Source organism: Dasypus novemcinctus, chromosome 2 (genome assembly GCF_030445035.2).
Source record: "Dasypus novemcinctus isolate mDasNov1 chromosome 2, mDasNov1.1.hap2, whole genome shotgun sequence".
In the NCBI taxonomy this organism is placed as follows: domain Eukaryota; kingdom Metazoa; phylum Chordata; class Mammalia; order Cingulata; family Dasypodidae; genus Dasypus; species Dasypus novemcinctus.
Window position 1 is genome coordinate 61653879 of NC_080674.1, and position 22695 is coordinate 61676573.

At 38.7% G+C, this 22695-nt stretch overlaps 2 protein-coding genes across 3 annotated transcripts in view; one reads left to right on the plus strand and one right to left on the minus strand.

The window, feature by feature from the left end:
• Nucleotides 1–22695, plus strand: part of NDUFAF2 (NADH:ubiquinone oxidoreductase complex assembly factor 2) — a 245301-nt gene that overhangs the window by 35181 nt on the left and 187425 nt on the right. The gene's annotated exons all lie outside the window — the stretch shown is intronic.
• Nucleotides 21442–22369, minus strand: LOC101442758 (deoxyuridine 5'-triphosphate nucleotidohydrolase, mitochondrial-like). The gene is given in 2 exon segments (XM_012525293.3): nucleotides 21442–22252; nucleotides 22255–22369. Coding segments are annotated over 2 exon segments (492 nt in total). The 5' UTR covers nucleotides 22361–22369; the 3' UTR covers nucleotides 21442–21866.

The window sequence follows — 22695 nt, forward strand, 5'->3', positions numbered from 1 at the left end:
TGAACCTTGTAGTTTTGTTTAGAGTCCTAGTAGTATGTCCCTGAGAATTGCCTTTCTCTTTCACAGATAATGATCTTCTATATGTCCTTGCAGATTTCAGGCCTTATCCCAGACCTACTGAATCAGAACCTTCAGTTAAACAAGATCCACAGGTGATGCACATACACATTCAAGAACAGAGCTTGTTCTAGGGAAGCTGAGTGGCTCAACTGATAGAGCATCTGTCTACCATATGGAGGGTCCAGGATTCAATCCCCAGGGCCTCCTGACCCATGTGGTAAGCTGGCCCACGTGCAGTGCTGCTGCCACGTGCAAGGAGTGCCATGCCACACAAGGGTGTCCCCGCGTAGGGGTCCCCCATGCGCTAGGAGTGTGCCCTGCAAAGAGAGCTACCCTGGGTGAAAAAAGCACAGCCCATCCAGAAGTGGTGCTGCACACATGGAGACCTGACGCAGCAAGATGACGCAACGAAAAATAGACTCAGTTTCCCAATGCTGCAGGATAATGCGAGCGGACGCAGAAGAACACACAACGAATGGACACAGCAGGCAACAGGAGGGAAGGGGAGAGGAATAAATAAAATAAATCTTTAAAAAAAAAAGTTAAATATTAAAAAAAAAGCTCTGTTCTAAGTAACTAATATCTGAATTAAGCAGTCATGATTAGTTTAGAAATTAGCCCTTCTACCACAACCTCATACCCTTACCGCCCACCTGCTTTAACTTGATCTTCCCTGTTGAGACTACTCTATTCTCTTTTTTTTTTCCACCCACAGTGTTAAGTTTCCTCTTCTTTTTTTTTTAAAGATCTATTTATTTACTCTCCCTCCCCCCACACCCCGTTGTCTGCTCTGTGTCCATTTGCTGTGTGTTCTTTTGTGTCTGCTTGTATTCTCATTAGGTGGCTTCGGGAACTGAGCCTGGGACCTTCCAGAGTGGGAGAGAGGTGATCATTCTCTTGCACCACCTCAGCTCCCTGATCTGCTGCATCTCTTATTATCTCTCCTTTGTGTCTATTGCATCATCTTGCTGCACCAGCTCTCTGCATAGGCCAGCACTCCTGCGTGGGGCAGTTCTCTGTGCAGGCCAATGCTCTGTGAAGGCCAGCAATTAAGTATCTTCTTAATGGCCCTTATTATTGAAAAAATGGTAGAAGATTTTTTTATTTAGAAGTCTTCAGAAGATATTCCTCATGAACTCAGAGGTCCTTCCAGATAAGTAAGTGGTATTATTGAGGACCTCTAGGGTAGAGCCTGTGCATGGTGGTATCCTCAAGACCTATTACTGATGTTTTTATTGGTAAGGACTTAAAGCTTCCAGGCAGATGATGACTATATTCTGCTGCTCCTAAGTGTTCTGCTTCTCTTTCTGATGTGGGAAAGAAACAGAATTGTCTTATGAGTAAATTTTAAGCAGCATCTTATTCTGATGGCATTGCTTGCAGCAAAGAAGCCACTTCCCTCTTTTCTGAAAGTAAAAATGATAGCTTTTTCCATGATCATACCGTATTTAAGAAGTTATGACCTTCTGCCCACTCTTAATGTCATTGAACTGTGAGTGGTAAATAAACCCATTAATGGTGTTTAGTTCTGATTTCAACTACTAGATGATTGGTGAGAATAAACTGATGAAAAAGGAAAACAATCATTTCCTATACTTTTTGTAATATGGGGATAAAAACAAATAATTGCTAAGACTTTTATTCCTTGTAACTGCCATGAAAAGAGTCTTGTAAGTGACCTCAAAAATTATCTTTCAAACTAACATAAAACAGTTTTAAAACTTCACTTCTTTCCTTTGTCCATTTCTATGTACAGATAATTCATAAATTCATAAACCATAATAATACCAGTGTTATAAACCAAAATAATACAAGTGTTATTTGTAGCAAGTACACTAAATGTTCACACAACTTAGAATGAAATCTTTGCAACAAAGATATGGAATAAAATTTACATTATTAGGTCAGTGCAAAACTAATTGCAGTTTTAGACTGTGAATTTTAAATTTTAGATGTGTTTGAACTAGCCCAAACACATCTTTATTAATCAATTAAATAGGAACCATTAAAATCAACACATTTTTGCCAATGAGAAATAAGTCTGTATATTCCTGTAGTGTGAAAATACATGCTTCGGAATTTGACAAACTCTTTGAAAGCATTTTCTGCATCCTGCTGTTCGTGGAAGCGTTTTCTCTGCAAAAAGTTGTTGAGATGCATGAAGAAGTGACAGTCGGTTGGTAAGAGGTCAGGTGAATATGGTGTATGAGGCAAAACTTCATAGCCCAATTCGTTCAACTTTTTTTTTTTTTTTAATATTTATTTATTATTTTTTTAAATTACATTAAAAAAAATATATGAGGTCCCATTCAACCCCACCGCCCCCGCCCCCCACTCCCCCCACAGCAACACTCTCTCCCATCATCGTGATACATCCATTGCACCTGGTAAGTTCATCTCTGAGCATCACTGCACCCCATAGTCAATGGTCCACATCATAGCCCAGACTCTCTCACGTTCCATCCAGTGGGCCCTGGGGGGATCTACAGTGTCCCGTAATTGTCCGTGAAGCACTATCCAGGACAACTCCATGTCCCGAAAACGCCTCCACATCTCATCTCTTCCTCCCGTTCCCCACACCCAGCAGCCCCCATGGCTACCGTTCCCACACCCATTCCACATTTTCTCTGTGGACATTGGATTGGTTGTGTCCATTGCACACCTATGTCAAGTGAGGGCTTAGATTGCACATGGGTACTGGATGCACTCTTCCCGCTTCTAGTTGTAGACACTCTAGGCTCCATGTTGTGGTGGTTGACCTTCTTCAACTCCATGTTAGCTGAGTGGAGTAAGTCCAATAAGTCAAAGTGTAGGAGCTTAAGTCTGTTGAGGCTCTGGGCCTGGGTGTCATATTATCAGTCCAGAGATTCAAATCCCCTACATATATCTTAAACCCAGCACCAACTACAATTCCAATAAAGCAGCATGCAAGTCTTGTGAAAAGAGATCCCCTCTGAGTCCATTTCCATCACGCAGAAACACCAGCTCCAAAGAAGGGCCATCTGTCATGGCAGTGAACCCCTTCTGCCATGACCATAGAACCCGTGGGTCTCTTTATCCCTCAAAAGAACCAATACCTGGGGTTGTATCTACCTTATCTGTCTCTTAGACTCTGTTCAGTTGTACATAGGGGTATTCCTTCTGACAACCTCCAGACTCTTTTTTAGAGACTCACAGCCTTATAATCTCATTTCTCCTTTCCATTTCCCCCTTACATTAGGTCAAACCGCTTCCCGAAGTCATGTTATTATATGTAGACAGGTATATTCTGCTGTTCCGCATTGAATCTTTGATTCAAGGTCATTTTCTAGTTGCTTCTTCAGCTGGTATGTGGTAGTGATCCCTCGGTGCCAGGGAGGCTCATCCCCGGGTGTCGTGTCCCACGCTGGGGGGAATGCATCACATCTACACGCTGAGTTTGGCTGTGAGAGTGGCCACATTTGAGTAACATGAAGGCTGTCAGGAGGAAACCCCCAGGCACAATGCTACTCTAGGCCTTGTTCTTATTGCAGGTGCATAGGCTCAAAAGTGTAGCCATTAGTATCAAGAGCCCACTGTTGGGCCCTCCTTCCTTCCTGGTTCTTGCCGTTGCACTGGGAGGATTGCCGCTGCTCTCCCAGGGCCCACAACAGTGACCCCCCGGCCAGGAGCCCAGTACCCCCCCAGCTGTTGTTTTTAATTGTTTCCACTATGAGTATATATAGACATTACCATATACCCTGGGCATATGCCCTGTATAACTCCCTGTCAACCATATATATCCTGTCAATAACATCCCATATCAGTATTCCTCTGCTGCCATTGTTGAACCACTCTGTGATCCAAAACTTCCCGTAAAGTGAATCCCAACATAATGCCAGCTTCAGAAGAGTCTTAGATCACAAAAATTCATATATACAATATACAGTATTTCCCCAGATCCACCATAAAACCTTTTCCCTTCCACAGCAATAATCTTTTAACTTATTCATATCATATTTCCTGAAACTGATGTACAGATTCCGAAACTACAGTTTTCAAACAAGGTAACATTTGTGCTTACTATGTGGTCCATACTTTAGGTTGTACAGTTTTCTAAATTTTTTAGTTATCCTATGTTTTGTCTTATGGTTTTCATTATTAGTCTGTCGTCCCCTATATGTTTTTGGTGTAATATTAGCTGTTTTATATTCATCCTCGTGTACTCTCACATAACTCCTCTTTTGCCCCCTTATTTACCTTTGTTCCATCCATTGCACGTCCATTTTCCCCTCCCCTTAGGGCCCACAACGCCTGCCAATCTAATGCCCTGGGAGCCGTCCTTTCTCACGAGAGATACAGTTCTCTCTATTCTACGGCATTAGTCTTCCCCAGGATATGGGTCCACCCCACCCAATGGTAGAACCCACCTTGGCAAAATGAGCCTTCAGCTATTCCCTCCGGAGTCCGTCCCGCATCAGACCATACCCCCTGAGCGTCCTAACCAGGTAACCCTCCTACTTATACTTTGATACGTTTTACTCAACATTTAGTTCTCAATGAACTTCTGGCACTCTCCCATGTTTGTATGTTGTCCCTCCCTCCCACCTATTTCTTGGACCATATTACCCCTCTTCCCATCCCCAGCCCCCCTCAAACCCAGAAAACCCCACCCGAAGGTAACCCCTTGCCCCCATTTTGTCCCTTCTTTGTGCTCATACTTACCCCCAGCTCATCACAGATTCCACCCCTACAGACATTAACTCACAGCCTTCCTCCACCCCCCGATTTCCAGTAAGCCACTTTTCCAGACTCTAGCTCTCTGAGGCAGTTAACTTATTTCATATCATTGAGGTCATATAGTATTTGTCCTTCAATGCCTGGGTTGCTTCACTCAACATAAGATTCTCAAGGTTCATCCATGTTATCACGTGCGATTGTAGTGTATTGGTTCTTACAGCTGAGTAGTATTCCATTGTGTGTATATACCACATTTTATTGATCCACTCATCTGTTGATGGACTTTTGGATTGATTCCAACTTTTGGCGATGGTGAACAATGCTGCTATGAACATTGGTGTACATATATCGGTTTGTGTCCTTGTTTTCAGATCTGATGGGTATATACCCAGCAGTGGTATTGCTGGGTCATATGGCAAATCTATGGATAATTTTTTGAGAAACTGCCAAACTGTCCTCCAGAATGGTTGGATCCTTCTGCATTCCCACCAGCAATGGATGAGTGTTCCCCTTTCTTCACATCCTCTCCAGCATTTGTATTCTACTGTTTTTTTCATGGCTGCCAATCTTATGGGAGTAAGATGGTATCTCATTGTAGTTTTGATTTGCATTTCCCTGATAGCTAGGGATTTGGAGCATTTTTTCATGTGCTTTTTAGCCATTTGTATTTCTTCTTTGGAGAAGTGCCTGTTTAAATCTTTTTCCCATTTTTTAAATGGGTTGTTTATCTTTTTGTTTTCGAGATCTATGAGTTCTTTATATATGCAAGTTATAAGTCTCTTATCAGATATATGCTTGCCAAATATTTTCTCCCATTGTGTGGGTTCCCTTTTTACTTTCTTGACAAACTCCTTTGAGGTGCAGAAGGCTTTAATTTTGAGGTAGTCCCATTTATCTATTTGTTCTTTTGCTGCTCGTGCTTTTGGTGTGATATTCATGAAGCCATTTCCTATTACAAGGTCCTGTAGATGTTTCCCTACACTGCTTTCTAAGGTCTTTATGGTCTTGGCTCTTATATTTAGGTCTTTGATCCATCTTGAGTTGATCTTTGTATAAGGTGTGAGATGGTAATCCTCTTTCATTCTTCTACATATAGCTATCCAGTTCTCCAGGCACCATTTGTTGAATAGGCCATTCTCTCCCAGTTGTGAGGGTTTGGTGGCTTTATCGAATATTATATGGCTATATACATGAGGTTCTATATCTGAACTTTCAATTCGATTCCATTGGTCTGTGTGTCTCTCCTTATGCCAGTACCATGCTGTTTTCACTACTGTAGCTTTGTAGTATGTTTTGAAGTCAGGAAGTGTGATTCCTCCTATTTCGTTTTTCTTTTTCAATATGTCTTTGGCTATTCGGGGCCTCTTTTTATTCCAAATAAATTTCATAGTTAGTTTTTCTAGTTCCTTAAAGAAGGCTGTGTTGATTTTTATTGGGATTGCATTGAATGTGTAGATCAGTTTTGGTAGGATAGACATCTTAATAATATTCAGTCTTCCTATCCATGAACAGGGAATATTCTTCCATTTATTTAGGTCTTCTTTGATTTCCTTGAACAATCTTGTATAGTTCTCGATGTATAAGTTTTTTACCTCTTTAGTTAAATTTATTCCTAAGTATTTGATTTTTTTATTTACTATTGTGAATGGTATTTGTTTCTTGATTTCCTCCTGATCTTGCTCATTATTGGTGTATAGAAATGCTACTGATTTTTGCGCATTGATCTTACAACCTGCGACTTTGCTAAACTCATTTATGAGTTCTAGGAGCTTTGTTGTAGATCTCTCAGGGTTTTCTATATATAGGATCATGTCATCTGCAAATAATGAAATTTTGACTTCTTCCCTTCCAATTTGAATGCCTTTTATATCTGGTTCTTGTCTCAGTGCTCGAGCCAGTACTTCCAAGACAATGTTAAATAGGAGCGGAGACAATGGGCATCCTTGTCTTGTTCCTGATTTTAGAGGGAAGGATTTCAGGATTTCGCCATTGTAAACAATGTTGGCTTTAGGTTTTTCATATATACTCTTTATCATGTTCAAAAAGTTTCCTTGTATTCCGATCTTTTGGAGTGTTTTTATCAGGAAGGGGTGCTGTATTTTGTCAAATGCCTTTTCTGCATCTATAGATATAATCATGTGTTTTTTTTCTCTCAATCTGTTTATATGGTGTATTACATTGATTGATTTTCTTATGTTGAACCATCCTTGCATACCTGGAATAAATCCCACTTGGTCATGGTGTATAATTCGTTTAATGTGTTGTTGAATACGATTAGCAAGTATTTTGTTAAGTATTTTTGCGTCTAGGTTCATTAGAGAAATTGGTCTGTAATTTTCCTTTCTTGTGGTGTCTTTGTTTGGCTTTGGTACTAGGGTAATGTTGGCATCATAGAAGGAATTAGGCAGTGTTCCTTCTGTTTCGATTTTTTGGAATAGTTTCAACAGGATTGGTGTTAGTTCTTTCCGGAATGTTTTGTAGAATTCACCTGTGAAGCCGTCTGGCCCTGGGCTCTTCTTAGTTGGGAGATTTTTAATGACTGATTCTATCTCTTTGCTTGTGATTGGTTTGTTAAGATCATCAATTTCTTCTTTCGTCAGTATGGGCTGCTTATGTATTTCTAGGAATTTGTCCATTTCCTCTAAATTGTCATTTTTGTTGGAATATAGTTTTTCAAAGTATCCTCTTATGATAGTCTTTATTTCTGTGGGGTCAGTGGTGATATCACCTTTCTCATTTCTTATTTTGTGTATTTGCATCTTTTCTCTTTTTTTCTTTGTTAGTCTCGCTAAAGGTTTGTTAATTTTGTTGATCTTCTCAAAAAACCAGCTCTTGGTCTTGTTTATTTTTTCAAGTGCTTTCTTATTTTCTATTTCATTTAGTTCTGCTCTTATCTTTGTTATTTCCTTCCTTCTTCTTCTTGTTGGGTTACTTTGTTGTTGTTTTTCTAATTCCTTCAAATGTGCAGTTAATTCTTCAATTTCTGCTCTTTCTTCTTTTTTGATATATGAATTTATGGCTATAAATTTCCCTCTCAGTACCGCTTTTGCTGCATCCCATAAATTTTGGTATGTTGTGTTATCATTATCATTTGTTTCAAGGTAGTCATTGATTTCTTTTGAGATTTCCTCTTTGACCCACTGTTTTTCTAAGAGTGTGCTGTTTAATTTCCAAATTGTCGTGTGAAGTCTGGGTCTCTGTCCCTTGCAAATTTCCAGCTTGACTCCACTGTGGTCAGAGATATTGTTTTGTATGATTTCGATCTTTCTGAATTCATTAAGCCTTTCTTTGTGGCCTAGCATATGGTCAATCTTGGAGAATGTTCCATGTGCGCTTGAGAAAAATGTATATCCTGCTGTGTTTGGGTGTAATGATCTATATATGTCTATTAGATCCAGCTCTTCTAATATACTGTTCAAATGTTTTGTTTCTTTAGTGATTCTCTTTTGAGATGTTCTGTCCAGAGTTGATAGTGGTGTATTAAAATCCCCCACTATAATTGTAGATGCATCTATTCTTTCACTTAGTTTTTCCAGCGTTTGCCTCACATATTTAGAGGCGCCCTTGTTAGGAGCATAAATATTTATGATTGTTCGATCTTCTTGACAAATTGTCCCTTTCACTAAAATATAGTATCCTTCTTTGTCTCTCACAATTGTTTCGCATTTAAAGTCTATTTTGTCTGATATTAATATAGCTACTCCTGCCTTTTTTTGGTTGTTGTTTGCTTGTATGATTGTTTTCCAGCCATTCACTTTCAACCTCCATGAGTCTCTGGGTCTAAGATGTGTCTCTTGTAGGCAGCATATAGATGGGTCGTATTTCCTTATCCAGTGTCCCAGTCTGAATCTTTTGATAGGTGAGTTTAATCCGTTGACATTCAGTGTTATTACTGAATTTATAGTTTAGAGAGTTATTTATGGTAGCCATATTTTGGTTGGATTTGTGTTTGTTATATTTTGTTTGTATTATTTTATTTTCCCCTTCTATTTTTGTCTTTCTTGTTGCTTTTACACTCTCCTCCATCTCTGACTGTCCTGTTTTTTCCTTTCTTCCTGCAGTATTCCCTTAAGAATTTCTTGAAGGGGAGGTTTCTTGTTGATATACTCTTTCAGTTTCTGTTTATCTGTGAATATTTTGAACTCTCCATCATTTTTGAATGCTAGTTTAGCTGGATAGAGTATTCTTGGTTGGAGATTTTTTTCCTTTAGTACCTTGACTATATCATACCACTGCCTTCTTGCCTCCATCGTTTCAGATGAGAAATCAGCACTTAATCTTATGGAGTTTCCCTTGTATGTGATGGTTTTCTTTTCTCTTGCTGCTTTTAGAATTTTTTCTTTGTCTTGAGCATTGGATAATTTGACAAGTATATGTCTTGGGGTGGGCCTGTTGGGGTTTATGACCAGTGGAGTGCGCTGTGCTTCTTGGATATGTACATCTGTCTCTTTCAGTAGATTTGGGAAGTTTTCATTCATTATTTCCTGCAACACTCCTTCTGACCCCTTTCCCTTCTCTTCTCCTTCTGGAATGCCTATAATACGTATGTTTGAGCGTTTTGCGTTATCATTCAGGTCCCTAAGTCCTATCTGGATTTTTTCTACCTTTTTATTGACCACTTCTACTATCTGTTTGATTTCCAATGCACTGTCTTCCACATCACTAATTCTCTGCTCTGCCTCTTCTAGTCTGCTGATATTTGCTGCAAGTGTATTTTTGATTTCTTGAATTGTGGTGTTCAGTTCCATCACATCTGTTATTTTTTTGCGCATGTCTGCAATTTCCCCTCCAAGTGTTGTCTTCACGCTGTTAACCTCTTTCATTACTTCATCAAATTTGTCGGTGATAAATGTTCTGAGATCTTTCATTGCTAGTGCAAAGTCCTGCCCCCCTTCCTGATTTTCAGTTTGTTGATTGGATTCAGCCATGTTTTCCTGATTACTGGTTTGGTTTGTAGATTTTTGTTGCTGTCTTGTCAACATTTTTTCTTTGACGGGTTTAATCAGTTCCTTAGCTTCTTTGTCTAGTCTTGGAGATTAATTAGCTGTTGTTTTTGCGTAAGTGTTATATCTTCTCTTTGTCACTTTGTTCTTCTTATTCCAATTTCTTATTGCTAGTTAAGCTCACTTTAAAGGAAAGTATTAGTGCTGGGGAAAGTCAATTGTGTAAGGAAGGAGAAAGTGTGAAGTAGTATTGGTGATATATGTTTACAAAGCAACAATATGAGTTCTGGGAGGATGGAGGTTAGATCATGTAAATTGTGTAGAGTTATAGTAGTAGGAAAGTACCTATAATGAGGTAGACGACTGAATATGGGAGGAATGTGGTACGTACTAAGAGGCTATTGTTTTCGTGAGAGAGGGAAAGAGAAAAGAAAGGTAATAGTTTCAGGGACGAATACCAGATGGAAAACTAAACAAAGGTATTAGAAATTAAGAGTTAGACACTTTGTGGATCAAAGAAAGGGAGATGGAATATAGGAGAGATAGCAGATGGTGGAGGATATCAAGTTGTAGGGGAAAGGGGATAGTGTAGATAGGCTAAATCTATTCACAGAGAAATGAGGCAGTGGAGGGTGAGGAAACCCAGCAAATGTGAGGTATTTCCTGTAGGACCTATTGTATTGTTAAGGTAAAATAGTATAAGAAGAATATTGGGGACAAGAAAGAGAGGATTGAAAAAAAAAAAAAAAAGAACAACAAGAACAACAAGAACAACAAAAAATTAAAAAAAAAAAAAAAAAAAAAAAAAAAAAACCAAAGAACAGAAACCCCGCCGCCAGGCTCGGCTGGGCTCAGCTGGGCTCCGGTCCCCCGCCCGCCGCCCGCCGCGGCTCGGCTGGGCTCGGCTGGGCTCGGCCGGGCTCGGCTTTCCCGCCCGCCGCCCGGTGCGGCGCAGCGCGGCTCGGCTCTCCCACTCGCCGCCCGGCGTGGCGTGGCTGGGCTCGGCCGAGCTCAGCCGGGCTCTGCCCCTCCGCCCGCCGCGGCTCAGCCGGGCTCGGCCGGACTTGGCTACCCTGGCCGCCGCCCGCCGGGGCTCCGCGCGGTGCTAGCTGCCTCGGCTCCACCTACCCAAGGAGGGAATCCTCCACACGTAGCTGGGATCTCCATGTATATTTCACAGATGGATCCTCTCTGTTACCTTCCCTCCAAATCGATGTCCAGACACCTCCGGACCAGGAAAAATCCCGAAACAGCCGGTCCCAAAGAGTCTCCGAAGCCTCCCAGCCGATTCCCCCCAGGAGCTAGTAACCGGGAAGTTCACTCCGCCGCCATCTTGCCTCCCCCTCCTGAAAAGTCCCAATTTATATCTTATAGACCAGTCCTTTCCGTTACCTTCCCACCAAATCGATGTCCAGACACTTCCTGCCCTGAAAAAATCCTGAAAAAGCCTGGTCCCGGAGAACCTCCAGCGGTGCCCAGCTGCCTCTTCCCAGGAGAGACGGCAAGGCAAGCTCACTCAGCCACCATCTTGCCGGAAGTCCTCAACTTTTTTTTTTAATAGTCATTTTTTTTTACCCCCCCACCCCCCGCCGTGGCTTTTCGCATGCTGTCTACTCTCTGTGTCCATTCTCTGTGCGTTCTTCTATGTCTGTATTTATTTATTTTATGTCTTCTATGTCTGTATTTTATTTCCCTTCCTCCCTTGCGACTTGCTTGCTGTCTGCTCTCTGTGTCCATTTGCTGTGTGCCCTTCTGTGTTTTTGCTTGTTTTCCTTTTTTTGTTGAGTCATCATGCAGAGTTGGCGCTCTGTACTTGTGGGCTGTGCAGTGTTCCACGGTGCCTGCAGGCTGGGTGGTGCTTCTGCAGCTTGCAGGTGAGCCTGCCTTCACAAGGAGGCCCCAGGACATGAATCCAGGGCCTCCCATATGGTAGATGGGAGTCCAACTGATTGAACCACAACCGCTTCCCCCAATTCATTCAACTTATGAAGCGTTGGTTGTGCGGCAAGTGGTTGGGCATTGTCATGGAGAAGAATTGGGCCCTTCCTGTTGACCAAGGCTGAGTGCCGTCATTGCAGTTCTCAGTGCATCTCATCGATTTGCTGAGCATACTTCTCAAGTGTAATGGTTTCGCCAGGATTAAAAAGTTGTAGTGTATCAGATTGGCAGCAGACCACCAAATAGTGACCATGACCTTTTTTTGGTGCAAGTTTGGCATTGGGAAGTGCTTTGGAGCTTCTTCTTGGTTCAGCCACTGAGCTGGTTGTAGCCGATTGTCATATAGAATCTACTTTTTGTCTCGTGTCACAATCTGATCAAGAAATGGTTTGTTATTGCTGTGTAGAATAAGAGAAGATGACACTTCAAGATGATGGTATTTTGATTTTCAGTCAGCTCGTGAGGCACCCACTTATCAAGCTTTTTCACCTTTCCAATTTGCTTCAGATGCCTAACAACTGTAGAATGGTCGATGCCGAGTTCTGCAACAACTTCTCGTATAGTTGTAAGAGGATCAGCTTCACTGATTGCTCTCAATTCGTTGTTGTCAACTTCCGGTGGCCAGCCACCACTCTCCTCATCCTCAAGGCTCTCGTTTCCTTTGCAAAACTTATTGAACCACCACTGCACTTTACGTTTGTTAGCAGTTCCTGAACCAATGTGTGGTTGTAGTTGCGAGTTGTCTCCACTGTTTTACAACCCATATTGAACTCAAATAAGAAAATTGCTCGAATTTGCTTTTTGTCTAATATCATTCCATAGTCTAAAATAAATTATAAAATAAACAGCAAGTAATGTCAGTAGCACAAAAACATAAAGCAAGAAATGCACATTAAAATGGTGTATAACATAACCATATTTATTTAAGAATGTATTCCAGTATCAAATAGCAAATTTCAACAGTGCAAAAACTGAAATTCCTTTTGCACCATCCTAATATTTGGACTGAATGTATGTGGTTGTTAAGTTACTAGTAATGAATGCAGATGCCTGTAAGTATGTGCTAAGATAGCTTCTTGATCACTTGGCTCAAGTTTATTAGCTAATGCTGATAAGCACTGTAGATCTGCTAAGAGTAGAAACTTGTACCACCTTCCTGTTACTTTTCTTTACCATTCTTCATCTTCTAATGAGCCAGAAAAAAAGGGAAGTTGATAGTGTTGTCTAAGTGCCATGTGATTATGCTGAGGAATACCTAAAGTTGATTTGTGGGATCTAAGGAACCCCCATCTCAACTCATGTTGGTTCCAGGAAGAGGGTACTTAAAATCAGGGGCAACCTAGGGAATGAGCCCTGCCAAAGATCATCTACCCAGGTTACAGATGTGGCTGCTATTGAGAAAGAATGCCACCAGTCTAATGGGAACCATTAAATGAACTTAAAGAGCTCAGATTTGTGTTACTTATCCAAACTCATTTGTCCTTTCATTTTGAGCACTTATGGAAATGTTTATTTTCAAAGGATAACTATAGAAATGAAAGCAGAATGGAGAACCCAAAAATAAACTACACATCTATGGCTAAATGATTTCTGACAAGGGTTCCATGATCATCAATGGGGAGAAAATAGTTTCCTAAATGGTGCTGGGATGACTATATGTCCATATATGAAAGAATGAAATTGGACCCTCCACCTTACAGCATATACAAAAATTGATTCAAAAGTGGTCAACAGCCTAAATATAAGAGATAAAATTATAAAACACTTAGAAGAAAATATAGGGACAAATATTCATGACCTTGGGTTTGGCAATGGATTCTTAGATGTGGCACCAAAAGCACAAGCAACAAAAGAAAAAAATAGATAAATTGGACTTAATCAAAATTGAAAATTTTAGGCATGACAGGACATTATTAAGAAAGGAAAAGACAAGCTACAGAATGGGAGAAATATTTGCAAATCACATTAGCATATATCTGAGAAGGTATCCAGAATATATGTAGAACTCTTACAACTCAACAACAAAAAGACAAACCCAAACCAATTTAAAAACGGTGAAGAGCTTGAATAGACATTTCTTCAAAGAACATTACAAATAGCCAAAAAGCACATGAAAAATCCTCAACATCATTAATCATTAGGAAATGAAAATAAAAGCCACAGTGGGATACCACTTCACATGTATTAAAATGGCCATTATCAACAAAAGGGAAAATAATAAGTGTTGGTGAGGATGCAGAGAGATTGGAACCCTCAGGTATTGCTGATGAGAATGTAAAATGGTACAGCCACTATGGAAAACTGGTTGTTCCTCAGAAAGCTAAGCATAGAATTACCATATGAGTCCAATTCCATTTCTAGTTATAGATTCAAATGAACTGAAAATAGGGACAACTACATGTACATGAATATTCATAGCAACACTTGATAGTAGCCAAAAGTTGGAAACAACCAAGTGTCTGTCAACAGATGAATGAATAAGCAATTTGTGGTATATACAGACAATGGAATATTACTCAGCCATAAAAAGAATGAAGTACTGATACATAATTAAAACTGAAGATATTATGCTAAGTGAAGGAAGCCAGAAATAAGGATCATATATTGTATGATTTCATATATAGAAATATCCAAAATAAATAAATCCATAGAGACAGCAGATTGCTATGGACTGGGGTCAGGGGAGATAGGGAGTCACTGTTTAGTGGGTACAGAGTTTTTGCTTTTGAGGGGTGAAAATGTTATGGAACTAGATAGAGTGGGTGGTTACAAATCTACTAACATTGTGAATCTCCTAAATGCCCTGACTTGTACACTTTAAAATGTGTAATTTTGTTACGTGAATTTTACCTAAAAATTTTTTTAAAGGATAAATAGTTATACTAATATGCCAGGATAGTACTGTCAATATAAGTGTCTTCCAACAGTGTATTTCAGCAAATGTTTGCTGTGGAGGCAGAGTGCCTTATTCTGAATCTACTTAAGAGAAAGTTCTATAAAAATCAGATTTCCTATTTTGCTTTATTGTATGATATAGTTTTTGCTTTTTGCCTCTTATAAGTCAGAAAAGCTAAGAGTGTTTAGAATTCCAGGTTGAGATAATTTTTTTCTTTTTTGCTGAAATTTGCATGATGGTTTTTGATGAAACATAAAATATGATAAAAGAACATGCTAGAAGAAAAAAATTAAAATTGTCATAAATTATTGTTAAGGAGTATAAGAAAATCTTCATAGCTTAACAGAGTATATAATTTGTCAGCATTGAAAGTGTGCTAATCATCTACTCAACAAAAAAGATGCAAAAAAGGATTAAAAGAACTTCAGTCTCAAGTGCTCCTTTTCAATAGAAGTTGAGTAGATTTAATATTCATTTGTCACATATGGTTTTATTAATACTACTTTAGCTTTTCTCTGTCCCAGTGAAGGCTTTACACTTAGAAAGGTAAATCCAGCCATCCATCACACTTCCCAGAGTTTCTATGTGTACTGTGTTCAAAGTTTATCTTTTTACACTTTTTTTTTTAGGAGGTGCTAGGGATTGAACCCAGGACCTCGTCCATGGGAAATAGGTGCTCAACCGCTGAGCTACACCTACACTCAACTTTCCACACTTTCTAAATTACAATATCCATGTTAAGAAATACTTTATTCATAAATTATTAATTTATTTATTTATTAATAAAGGTTGTAGCAGTTTGATATAATTGATGATTTCCAAAAAGAAATATTGGACTATGCTTTTAATCTGATCTGTATTCCTGGACATGATTGAGTTATGATTAAGGCTTTGCGTCCCCACCCCTTGGTGGGTGGGGTCTCATAGATCAAAGACATGGCAAAGAACAGAGTTGGGGATTTCTGATGTTAGAGTTTGATGCTGAAGACCTGGGAAGTGAGCACCAGGAAGGAAGGAACCTTTAACCTACAGAAAAGCAAGCCCCGGGAATGTAGGAACCCAGGAAGCCTGAACCCTCACAGACACCATCAGCCATCTTGCTCTAAATAGACTTTGGTGAGGGAAATAACTTATGCTTTATGGCCTGGTATCTATCTGTAAGCTCCTACCCCAAATAAATACCCTTTATAAAAACCAACCAATTTCTGGTATTTTGCATCAGCACCCCTTTGGCTGACAAAGGTCATGTTACTATTATGTTTGATAAGAAAACATTCTGGTATCAAAATAAGACTCTTAAGTATCTCTCTCTAATGACAATGAAATGAAAGTCAAGTTGGACTTAACCTGAAATGAAATCACACTGCTTCCTTCAGTCTAGCCCTTTTGCCCCTATTTCTGTCCTCATTTGAAGAAACCTGGACATGCCCTTCTCTCCCATATATTAGAAATTTTAACCAAGCTCCTAGGTGATGATCTGTCAGCCTCCTTTGTTAGTCCCATGCCCAGTAACCACTGGAGATAGAGCAACTTGAAATCATTTGTTTTAGGTTACCTATTAAATACAATCCATATTCATATTAATATAAGAATGATGACAAAAGGACAATGAGAAATACTGCTATCAGAGAGTAGGTAATAGAATAGAAACCATAAATCAGTATAAGTTTAAATAATAGAGAGTATCAGAATGAGTAAGAGGGACAATATATGGTTTCTGGTTTACTTCTTTCTCTTACTCGTCTGTGAATTCGCTTTTTTAAAAGATGATATTCAACTCTTTTTAAAAAAACAAAAAACTTTTTTATTCCCCTCTTCCCCCCGCACCTTGACTATCTTGTCTGCTTGCCCTCCTCAAGAAGCATCAGGAACCAAAACTGGGACCTTCCACGTGGGAGGTGAATGCTGTACTGTTTGCGTCACCTTTGCTCCCACCTCGTTGTTGCTGCTCCTCTTCTTTAGAAGCACTGGGAATTGAACCCAGGACCTCCCATGTAGGAGATGGGTGCCTGATTCCTTGAGCCACATCTCCCTTGAATTAGCTTTTATCCTATGACCTTTTTCTAGGAACAGACTCTTTGCATATGTCCAGCCACCACATGAAACTATTCCTGAAGGTTCTATTCTTATTCTCCTTTCTTGGCAGAAACATCCCAGGGAGGGAGCCACTCTACTCTCCTTTTCCAATGACCTTCTAACTATTTCTCCTATCCCATATTCCCAGCTATTCCCCTCAAGCTTTTTCTCTATTTAGTAAGTTCAGATGGGCCCAACTTCCTTTTAATTTTACTTTTAGGTTATATTTGTCTTTCTATATCTTTAATAAATTTATCCCTATTTCACATTTGTCTGTTTTAAAAAAATAATGAGAGTCTGGAAAAAATGACTTCCTTTTGCAACTTTTATTTCTAAAGAGAACACCCATTGTGAAGACTATGCACCAATTCAGACTCATAATTCATTGTGTCCATGTAATAATCTGCTCTCTATTAATATTTTTTAGGGTTACACTAAACATATATTTTTTTGCTTGTGCTGTTCTAATAGTTTCATGAGACACAATTTAGTTGGTCTTCAAGGCAGTGAATCCTTACTATAGTTTAATTGGAAGTCATGTCTGATAAAATGTTCTATCATTTTAGATATTTCATAAGGTCTCACTGGCATTGTGATAAATGACTTAATAAATAAAAAGAAGTCAGAATTTCTCTTATTTGACTATAAAAACTTCACATTGCAAACATTTTTCCATTTTCCCTTTTCCACTTTAGGTACTAACCTCATGATTTATTCTATTTGTCATCCTGAGACATCTATGTTCCCTGATCAGAACTTCTGATATGGTCGTCTTATCATGCTGGAGTCTGTTGATCCAATTCGACTGGGACTATATCTTAAAAACAAAATAACAAACCTGGCTTGTTTCACCTGCCTTTTAAATGTGATGCCCTTTTATTTCCTTTGTAGCTGAACTCTAAGGATTTAATGAATTGGGAGATAGTGAAAAGGGTTGATGGGAAGACTAGAGGTAGAGGTATAGGATGATATAAACTGCCTCTATGAATGAACTCCAGCATTGAGTAAAAGCTGGCTAGACAAGCAGTGGGAAAGTATTGTAAGAAGTGGAAGTGGAACTTACATAATAAAATAAAGGAGTTACTCTCAACCACATTTTCTTAATTCACAACTTATAGGATCAGTAAAATACCAAATAGGTCTCTTTTTAGTTATCCATTCTGTGTGTCCTATCTAATCCTAGCTTATTAAGATAAGGATTGTAGTTTTAGTTTAATATATCACTCCTCTGTCAGATCATATAAAGAGTGTTCAGTCTTAACTCCTTTAGGGCCTTAAGTCATCATTTTTTTTTGTTTTTGTTCTGTTTTAAGATTATAAAAATCCTGAAAATGTGCTTTTATATGTCAGAATCTACCACATTTAAATCAATGTATAAGTTCAATGGCATTGAAATCAGTATAATTTATGGTTCCTTTTTCCTCTCAGCATGAATAACTTCAAATTCAGTGAAGTGTTGCTTTGGTTTTTCTTACCCAAATGGTATACTTATCTGATTCACTTCAATAGTTGCCTATTTTCCCTTTTAGAAATGTCTGTTCTCTCACCAGGAGACTAAAACATTGTGCAGATGTACAGTTGGGTACAATGATGCCAATATAATATATGCAGTGTTCAATAATTTATTTTGTATCTGGAGTGATGCATCTGTTTCCTTCTTGTGGGAGGGGGGTTGAAGCTTCATTTCAATGTCATTTAGGTACTGGTCCAATTCTTCCATCCAGTTAACCAAAAAATGAAAATTTCCATCTGTTCAATTGCCATTCTGAGGAATGTTTTATCTCTGAAGCACATTATGACAACTAAAATTGACAGCATAATCTGTCTGACTTCTTTTCTTTTATACCCTCTTCATATTCCCTTGAGTTTTAACAAGAGAAGATTCTTTTTATACCTGCCTAAGATGATAGGACTTACTCTTTCTTACCTCTAGTAACTGACCAGTAGAGAATAAATCGCAGTCCATTATTCACTGCTTTATTATATAATTTTTTCTGTGCATTAATGACTCTACAGAAATATAATTGTTAGTATGCTATTAAGAGAACAATGCAAACACAGCATTCTCTCACTGTAAGGGTAAATGTCTGCCAGTAATAGCTGGCATTCCATTGAACTCACAGATTTTCTTTCCAATTGACATTTGGAAGGTACAGTTATAAACTGATTTTTATTGATCATTCTGTACTTTAGAAAACTGGCTAAGGAAGCCTTTGGAATATACTTCCTGTAAAGTTTTCAGCTTTTTTTTTTTTTAGGCATGTTGCCTCACATAAGTTTTGTTGCTGAAATGGCAGAATGATTTTTTAAATTATTAACATTCTAATTTGAATTAACATTAACAAATAATCTTTTTTAAAAAAGAGCTCTTATTATGTTAGAGCCAGGTAAAAAAAATTTTAGATACAATGAGTAAAATAAGGTCCTGTCTTTAAGGAGGGATTAAAAGGATTATGTCCTTGAGGCAGCATGATTAGGTTGAAATGAGAATTAATTTTCATGAAATCACCTCTATAAAATAGACATAAGAATACACTAATATTTTAGGTATGGTGAAAAGGGTAGTCTAGGGATGTGAATGTCAGTTGAAAGAAAGCTAGAGATTAATCTAGGGAATGAGTATCACAGTGAACTCAGGTGGATGAGAATCATGGTTAATAGTACAAATGCAAGAATATCCTTCTGTAAAATAGAATAGATGTATGTCACTATTGCAGGGTGGTAGGAATGAGGAGAAGCATGGGAAAAATACAATTAATATAACCTATGGACTATAGTTAACACCAATGCTATAATATTCTTGCATCAGTGTAAAAAATGTACTGTGTTAATAATAGGGAGGTGTGGAAAATACGTACCAAATGTACACTATGGACCATAGTTAGTGTTAATAGTCTGCTGATATTATTTCATAATCTGTAACATGTTCCACAGCAGTGTGGTATGTTGGTGAAGGGTTGTTGTATGGGAATTCTACACATGTGCATGATTGTTTTGTAAGTTTACAACTTTTATAATAAAAATTCATTTTTAGAAAAAGGTAATGAACATTAAAAAAAAATTGGCCATGTTAAACCTGGGAAAATAGTTTTCTGGATAGCTATGGTTCCTTAAAACATCCACACTTTGGATTAATATCTCTGACACCCTGTGCCCTTTTTTTCACTTCTCGAAGAGATTATATGGTGGTTTATATTATACTAATGGCCACCACTTTCTATCCTATAAATTATTTGTGCCTTCATAGTCTTTGGAGTATATTGGCCTATTTGTACCTATGTTATTTATCCTACATGGCTGTGCTGTCTAAATTTCTGTGTCCTTTTTGTTTTTATATTTTCTCTTTACCCAGGCTATTGGCTTGCAGGTGTCCCTTTTATCTTCCTATATCTCATTTACCTTCCTATAACAAACATAGTTTTCTGTAGATCTAATCAATGACTACATTACACTACTACATTCCAATTATATATTATGTTGCCAAATAGAAAAGATAATTTAAAACTGAAATTAATGTTTTTATAGTATGAAAGCCTTTGATAAAATGGATTATCAATTGTAGATTACTCAATATGGAATGCTGAAAAAAGTGTTAAAAAAAGAGCACTCTTGAATATGTTAAGTATTAGAACTAAAACATTTCAGAGCTGTCTTAGACATTTGTAGTTATAATAACATGAAAATAATACACTTTTGTATACTTTTTGGGAGGATGAATAAATGTAAATTTACCATTTCAGGTCTTTGAGATTTTGTGAATTGAGAAATTATCCAATCAAACTGTTGTTGATGTCTCTGCTTCATTTGTCAGAGTCTATCTACCCTTGTGGCACTTTTGCTTGGAGAAATTTAGCTAGATAGCATTTAAGACATAGTCACATCACTTAAAGGATTATAATTTATTGTAATCCCAGGTCTGTAGATGTTTATATTTTATTTTATTTTATTTTATTTATTTATTCCTCTCCCCTTCCCCCCACCCCCCACCCCAGTTTTCTGTTCTCTGTGTCTATTTGCTGCGTCTTCTTTGTCCGCTTCTGTTGTTGTCAACGGCATGGGAATCTGTCTTTCTTTTTGTTGCGTCATCTTTTTGTGTCCGCTCTCCGTGTGTGCAGCACCATTCCTGGGCAGGCTGCACTTTCTTTCACGCAGAGCAGCTCTCCTTACAGGGCGCACTCCTTGCATGTGGGGTACCCCTGCAGGGGACACCCCTGCATGGCATGGCACTCCTTGCAGGCATCAGCACTGTGCATGGGCCAGCTCTACACGGGTCAAGGAGGCCCGGGGTTTGAACCGTGGACCTCCCATGTGGTAGACAGACGCCCTAACCACTGGGCCAAGTCCGCTGCCTATAGATGTTTATATTTTAAAGCCATTTTAAACCTCTCTCCTTATCACCTAAAACAAACAAACAGACAAAGAAAACGAAAGAAAGGAAAGGCAAGAAAAAAGCAAGGAAGGAAAGAAGGAAGCAAGGAAAGGAGAGAGAGAGTAAAAAAGAAAGAAAAGAGTTAAGTGTCAGGTCCCTGTCTCAGCAGATAGGTTTGTGGGAGGAAAATCAGTCATATAGGAAAAAACTGCTGTGAGAGTTGAGAACTTGTAATGTCAAACTGTTTCTGTCAGTGCTGAGTCAAAAATATGCTGTGGTTCTTAAAGCAAAGTAAGAATTGGATAAAGGAGGGAAGTTGAATTAGAGAAGTATTCTTGGAGGAAGGAATGGCTCTAATTAGTTCAGTACTGTTTTTATTTGTATTCCAATACATAAGAATTTATACTATGAAATCTAAAATATTTTATTCAGTATGTATATATATATATTTTTTTGTTAACTTTAACCTCTGATTTTTATTATCTTTTAGTTCAATTTATGCAATAATTTGTATCTGTACAAATTCAAGTTTACTGAATAAAAGGCATTTTTTATGGTTTATAAAGCAAAGAAAAATAAGTTGCTGATGGGGTAGCATTTAGTGAATTAAATAATATACATTTCCCAATAGATCTATATTTATACATAAAATAAATTGCAAAAGAAACTGTTTGTATTATGACACCATGAAGCAGATTTACATACAACAATAAGTAGTAAAACAAAAAAATTTCGTTGATCCCACCAGAGGTGCCCTTCCCTTGACCGTAAGAAAACCAAATGTTTTTAGAAGTTAAAGTTTAATAGGTTTATAGTCACACAAACACCAAAACACTTTAAGTGAAGCATTATTTTTAAGGAAAAAAGTATGTTCTTGGCATAAATTTTAATTCTTTCCGGTAGACCCAAAACCTCCTGAACCCCTTTCAGTGACATCCAAAACCTGAACTTCCTCTATTTCTGGATAAAAAATCCGTTCACAAATCAGCTGTGCAATTCGATCACCCTTTTTCACTTCAAACTTTTCTTTGCCAAAATTAAAAAGCACAACACCGACATTTCCTCTATAATCTTCATCTATGACACCAGCTCCGACATCTATGGAGTGTTTTGCAGCCAAGCCAGAACGCGGAGCTACTCTTCCATAACATCCAGAAGGAAGGGCTATCTGAATGTCTGTTTTCACAAGGGCTTTCTCCATGGGTGGTATTGTATAATCATAGGCACTGTACAGGTCAAAGCCCGCGGCTCGCGCGGACCCCTTGGTCGGGCCGTGGCATGCTCCGAAAGCCGAGCAAAGCGGATCCGCACGCCGCCCTCCTCCGCAGACCGGGCCCGCTTACTGGGGGAAATGGCGGGGGTCTCTTCAGAGCAGGGCATGGCGGTGTAGAGAACGGAAGAGAGAACCCAAAAAGAGAGCAGTATGTATATATTGATACACATTTTATATAAAGCAATGTGTTAGGGGATGTATTAGATACAAAAATAAATTAGAGGGAAGCAGATGTGACTCAAGCAATTGGGCTTCTGTCTACCAAATGGGAGGACCCAGATTCCATTCCCGGTGCCTCCTGGAGAAGGCAAGCTGGTGCAGTGGGCAGTCATGGCGAACTGACACAACAAGATGATGCAACAAAGAGGCACAAAGAGGAAAGACAATGAGTGACACAGCAAAGAAGGGAGCTGAGGTGGCTCAAGCGATTGAGCGCCTCTCT